General features: G+C 41.1%; 1 protein-coding gene across 1 annotated transcript; it reads left to right on the top strand.

Moving 5' to 3' along the window:
• Positions 1–2,787: 2,787 nt before the first annotated feature.
• LOC308074405 (small ribosomal subunit protein eS28-like) lies at positions 2,788–3,002 on the top strand (the record flags this gene model as incomplete). Its single annotated transcript, XM_080413844.1, has 1 exon — positions 2,788–3,002. The coding sequence occupies exon 1, from the start codon at positions 2,793–2,795 to the stop codon at positions 3,000–3,002; it is 210 nt and encodes a 69-aa protein (XP_080269970.1). The 5' UTR covers positions 2,788–2,792.
• Positions 3,003–6,173: the final 3,171 nt, after the last annotated feature.

The raw sequence follows: 6,173 nt of genomic DNA, 5'->3' as shown, positions 1-6,173 counted from the left end.
ACCTACAGTGTTTGTATTGAACGAGAGCAGGGTGTATAGTGGTTTGGCAAGAGATAAAATATGTAGGCATAAAAAGTGCTCTTTCTCCTATGAATGCAATCGGGCAGGTGCACGTGCTATTATGGAAAATATGAATATCCAGTCAGGGTGAAGTGTTGACAATTTATTGAAGAATATTTGAGCAGAAAAACAGCATGACAACGGCCAGGCCTCCGGACCTGGCCAACAGCCCCGTCGGGGCAGAAGCCTCCTGAGGTGTCATCTTGGACACCTCTTATACACAGAGATGTTATCCTAAATGGTCATATAAGGATATGTACTATACTAAGTGACAGTAGAATCTGTTTTAGTATACAGTAGGCCTACAGTATATACATACATGGACGTTCTTAACTTAACCAGTCAGCATTACTATATATTATACTGACAGAGTGTATGAGTCCAGTCCATGGGGGGAGTCATCTGTTGGATTGACAGCTGCAGTCAAAGAGCTATTGTTCAAATACAATTAAATATAACAGAAATGATTTTGAACAGATTGGCATTCTAACATTTCTATTATAGTGCCTGCATGACAGCCCATCCTTAACTACTTTAAGGTGGTTAGATATAATACCAGCAAACCTCACATTCTGAGCAAATGTCACAGGAAATGCTCACCACTCGGCTGTGGTGAGCGTTTCCTCAGCAATGAGCTCGGTGAATTCACAGCTACTCTATGAATAGGACTGACTGTGAATGATGACTGTTTTTGTTCATGTTTTCTTGCAGGTTAGAGGACATTAGGCCTATTTGCAGTGGTGGAAAGTAACTAAGTACATTTATTCAAGTACTCAGAATCAGCTTTATTGTCACATCACAGGTTTACAAAAGTAAAAAAGTGGGTGAAATTAATTTCCGTACATAGTTCCCATCGTATTCCATAGAAAAAAGAAAGGGAAGAAGAAGGAGGAGGGGGGAGATCAAACAAGAGAACGAAAAAAACTAGTTATCTACATATTTACACATGGTACCTGAGATGAGATATAAAGGTGTGTAAGCATAGCAGCAGATGTATACTGTGCATGATATACTTATGGACGTTAGTTAAGGTGCTAGAAAAACACACACCAAAAAAAGTGTTTGTTGTACATGGGATTAAGGTGCAAAATGTCAGTGCATGTACTGTACTGTACGTACTATACTGTGCGTACTGTACAAATATTGTACTTTTACTCCACTACAATTATTTGAAAACTTTAGCTACTAGTTACTTTGTAGATTTTGATCATTATTACAAAACCACTTCAGACCTATACTTTGGCAAGTTGTTTTTTTGAAAACTTATACTTGTAACATACTATTTCTACAATAGGGTATTGATACTTTTATATAAGTAAAACATTTGAGTACTTTTCCCACCACTGCCTGCCTAATTGTAAAAGATAGAAGGTGTTCCACTCTGGAGGGATTTCCATGAATGATAGCTACCCAGAATTAACCTTGTTTCCCAGGCTTTTCTCATCTCATGAGGTGAAAAGCCTGGTTATGAGCTATGGCAGAACTTATCTGTTGCCCTGGACTAGCGTTTGCTGTTTGTATACTTCATCCGGAAGCTGTATTAGGTTTTCATGCACTCTGGGAATGTAAACAGATTCTGAACGGCATCAACATAACTTCCTTGGGCTGTAATTCCTTTACTTCCGCTTGGGCACTTACTGTAACCGTTGTTGGCTGTCAGTAGGCTGTCGACATACTGTACAAGCAGCACATTTAAACAATTTCTCATTTCTACCTAAACAGACAGTAGGACAGTTGAGAGAGACAGACAGACAAACAGACAGACAGTAGAGCAGCTGAGAGGGAGACAGTGTAGGAGAGACAGACAGTAGTACAGTTGAGAGGGAGACAGTGTAGGAGAGACAGACAGTAGTACAGTTGAGAGGGAGACAGTGTAGGAGAGACAGACAGTAGTACAGTTGACAGAGAGACAGTGTTGTTAAAATGTAGCAAAAATATTCACAATTATTCTTGATATTTTGAAAATAGCAGATCTACAAGCTCACAACGCGTAGATCAGGCTATTTTCAAGTAGCCGGGTTCAAATGGTTAAATTCATTTAGATTATATATTAATATATATTAACTCATTTAGCTGGGGACCCCCTGGAACCCCCTCAGCTGGCCTGGGGGTCCCTGGGGCAAGGGACCAGAGTAAAGAGGGCTGCAGACACAGGCCTGGAGGCTGAACAGAGCTGTCAATCATGATTACAAAATTTAAGTTGACGATTAATTGTCACACAAATAATTGCGGTTAACGATTTAATTGTGTTTCTGTTGTTGAAAACTGGAGCATATGAATATGGCATTTGTGTTACTTTTAGGCTTCGTAATCAAAAATTACGCAGGGCAGATATGAAAAATAATTTGAATACACAAAGAAATTACTGGCATTTCATAATTTTATACTTTCAAAAGTATAACATTCACTTTGTGACACGTTGTAAGCTTGTAGATCAGCTATTGCCTATTTCCACCTTTTAAATATTTGAAAATGTATTTTTCATCATGGAAAAAAATAAGATTTTGACGATTATGACAAAAATAATTGCGATGAGATGATTATGTAATAATTGCGACAGGCCTATCTGGACAGGGACAGAACTGGTGGCATCAGTTGGACGGGCTAGAGGCTGGACAAGGGGCAGAAACCTTGTCCAAATTTGGAGTCATGTCATACTGTAGATACGTCATGATAACATGACATCACAGGCTAGTTAAGACCAGAGCCTCTTTCCGGTCCAAGCTGACAACATGGACGCCAGCCGTGTGCAACCGATCAAGCTCGCAAGAGTCAAGAAGATAATTGGAAGAACTGGTTCCCAGGGACAGTGTACACAGGTCCGAGTAGAGTTCATGGATACCAGCAACCGCTCCATCATCAGGAACGTGGAGGGCCCAGTTAGAGTGGGGGATATTCTGTCTCTCCTGGAGTCTGAGAGAGAGGCCAGGAAGCTGCGATAAGTGGGGCTGGGCAATGAACCGGAAATATCGAAAGAATAGACCGACTTCATCTTACCCGTGTTAGTTAATCAAATAATCCCTAAACAGGAGTTTGTTAAAACAGCCAAAATTGCTGATCTACAGTTTGTGTTTAAATTAACACTGAGGTCCCACAGGAAAAAAGTGGGTGTTTGTGGCCTAATGCATATCAAACTGGGGGTCCTTGAAATGAAAAAGATTTGAGGAACAGCCTTTTTCAAGCCTGTTGCCTGTGTTTCTCTCTGTCACCTCTTACTGTTTCTGCAGGTCTGAACTGCAGACTCTCAGCATCCGTCAACAACTAAGCTGGCATGACTGCTACAGCTTAGCTCTGGTAGGAAATAGGCATCATGTGGTCTGACCTCTGTGTTTCGTTTCCTCTTTTTTTTTTTTTTTTTTTTTTTTTTTTTACATGTTTTGACAATATAATGACATGCCCAAAATAGGTAATGATTTTGAGAAAACATGGACTACCTCCAAACAGACTGTGATCTTTGGTGCCACCGACACCCATAGACCAGGAGTGGCAACTGCAGGTGGGTGACACTGGTGGCATATTATGCCAGGAGTGGCATCAGCAGACACTTGGCTGCATGATGCCAGTATTTTATTAATTTTTTTAATTTTATCCCACGATTTTGTAACCCATATTTTTTCACCCAGTGCCAATTGCCTATGTAATCCTTGGCGCTACTCTCCCTCTGCCAGCCGCTGAAGCTCATGCCTCCTTCAATGCATGAGGTGCAAGCAGGCCGCTTCTTATCACCCGACAGGGGGGAGGTTCCCCTGGTTAGACGTAGCGCGTGGAAGGAACACGTTATTCCAACCAGTTCCTTTCCCCTCCATCAGGCGCCCTGGCTGACCAGGGGGAGGCAGTATAGTGACCAGGATTACTGCATGTTTTTGTGAGGGTATTAATTAACTACCCTAGGAGACACGGGGAGAACATGCAAACTCCCCACAGAAAGGCCCTTTCACCAACCCCACCTAGGGTATGGGCACTGATGACGCGGAGGAGAGAACACACCCCCAGCGCCCACAGCGTCCCCGGCGGGAATTGAACCCAGGACCTTCTAGCTGTGAGGCGACAGCGCTACCGACTACGCCACCGTGCCCCTTGCATGATGCCAGTATGATGCCAGTATGATGCCAGTGGCACTTGCAGATGCCACTCCTGGCCTGTGGGAAGCCAGAAGCACCTGGCTGCAGAAGCATTATTATGCCATTTCATGATACCTTCATGCATAATGCCCCATTAATTAATGTTGATAGAACCATTATCCAAACTACTGGAAATAAACATGTCCGATTGGACCTGGTGAAGCTTCTTGAAACCAATTCTTAATGTAGGCAGTTGAACGAAAGGGCCATAAACCCTAAGGCTGATTTTGTAGGTTGTTTTCCAGATTAAAACTAGAAAATGTGCTCCTCGGAGCACAGGTCTCCGCCAGTACTGTTCCTGATTAATCCTGTCTTACCTATTTATATTACATATTGTCACGTGTCACTTGACCAATGTTAGCTTGGCTGATGGAAGCTCACTTCAAAAAATATAAATGATCTTTTGAAGTGCGTCACCTATTTATAGGTTTCTATATGTCATCATGCGTCTCGCTAGCCAATCAGAGCATTGGTGACAACAATATTGTCACGTGTCACGCGAAGCTTGACCAATGTTAGCTTGGCTGAGACGGGGGGACACACGGAAGGACAAGAACGAAAACATACTCTCCACCTCTGGCGGAGACAAAAAACTGAGACAAAATACCGCTATGTACAAAAACTAGAAAAGGTGCTCCTCGGAGCACTGCCAGACCCCTAGCGGTTGAAATCTGAATGGCCGGACTTCGCATGACGTGTGTGCAGAGGAAAAGAGGGACAGACCGACAAAGCCTCATGTAGGCCGACCCTCTGGGTCTGGCAACAAAAAGAGCATGAAAAACGGAGCACAGGTCTCCGCCAGTACTGTTCCTGATTAATCCTGTCTTACCTATTTATATTACATATTGTCACGTGTCACTTGACCAATGTTAGCTTGGCTGATGGAAGCTCACTTCAAAAAATATAAATGATTTTTTGAAGTGTGTCACCTATTTATAGGTTTCTATGTCATCATGCGTCTCGCTAGCCAATCAGAGCATTGGTGACAACAATATTGTCACGTGTCACGCGAAGCTTGACCAATGTTAGCTTGGCTGAGACGGGGGGACACACGGAAGGACAAGAACGAAAACATACTCTCCACCTCTGGCGGAGACAACGAAAACATACTCTCCACTTCTGGCGGAGACAAACATGGCAGACTAGTAAACAACACACAGCTGCATCTGTGTTGCTTTCATCACTGTGTACTATAAGCTCAGTGTTTTGCAGCCTGCCATGTTTTTAACCTGAAGTGGGAAACAAACAACAAAATCAGCCTATGGTTTCTTGCACCTAGGCAACGCTTTGAGGATAATAAAAAAAAAACAGCCATTGCTTTGCAAACAGATAAAGACCCCCTGCCTACTAGAAATACCTAGGGCATCTTGTTGTTGTTGGTATTTGCTACAGTACATGTTGTGCACATACTGTAGAATCTGTCCTCTGCATTTACCCATTCTAACTATTAGGAGCAGTGGCTGCTATAAATATGGCACTCTAGACTGGGTTGTCCGGGGTAGCAAAGGCACACAATACACACGACAACATAAATGGACCATGAAGTCTAATATGGCTGCAGCCGTTAAATTGACTAATTTATTTAATGGATTATAAAAAAAAGAAAATCAATTTGAATGTTTTTCACATCAATTCTGTGATTATAACAAATATATACATATATACCTGCACTTCTCAATTATTCAATTAATTGAAACAGTAATTGATAGAATAGTCACTAGGACATTTAAATTTACTAATTTATTTAATGGATTATTTAAAAAAAAATCAATTTTAATGTTTTTCACATCAGTTCTGTGATTATAACAAATATATATATATATATATATATATATATATATATATATATATATATATATATATATATATATATATATATATATATATATACCTGCACTTCTCAATTATTCAATTAATTGGAACAGTAATTGATAGAATAGTCACTAGGACATAATCGCTAGTTGCCAGTCTATTACCATAAAGTTTGCTTTA

The sequence above is a fragment of the Gymnoscopelus braueri genome, assembly GCF_963280865.1.
Source record: "Gymnoscopelus braueri genome assembly, chromosome: 19".
Classification (NCBI taxonomy): Eukaryota; Metazoa; Chordata; class Actinopteri; order Myctophiformes; family Myctophidae; genus Gymnoscopelus; species Gymnoscopelus braueri.
Note: the sequence above shows the minus strand (reverse complement) of the source record. Positions and strands in the feature narration are given on the sequence as shown.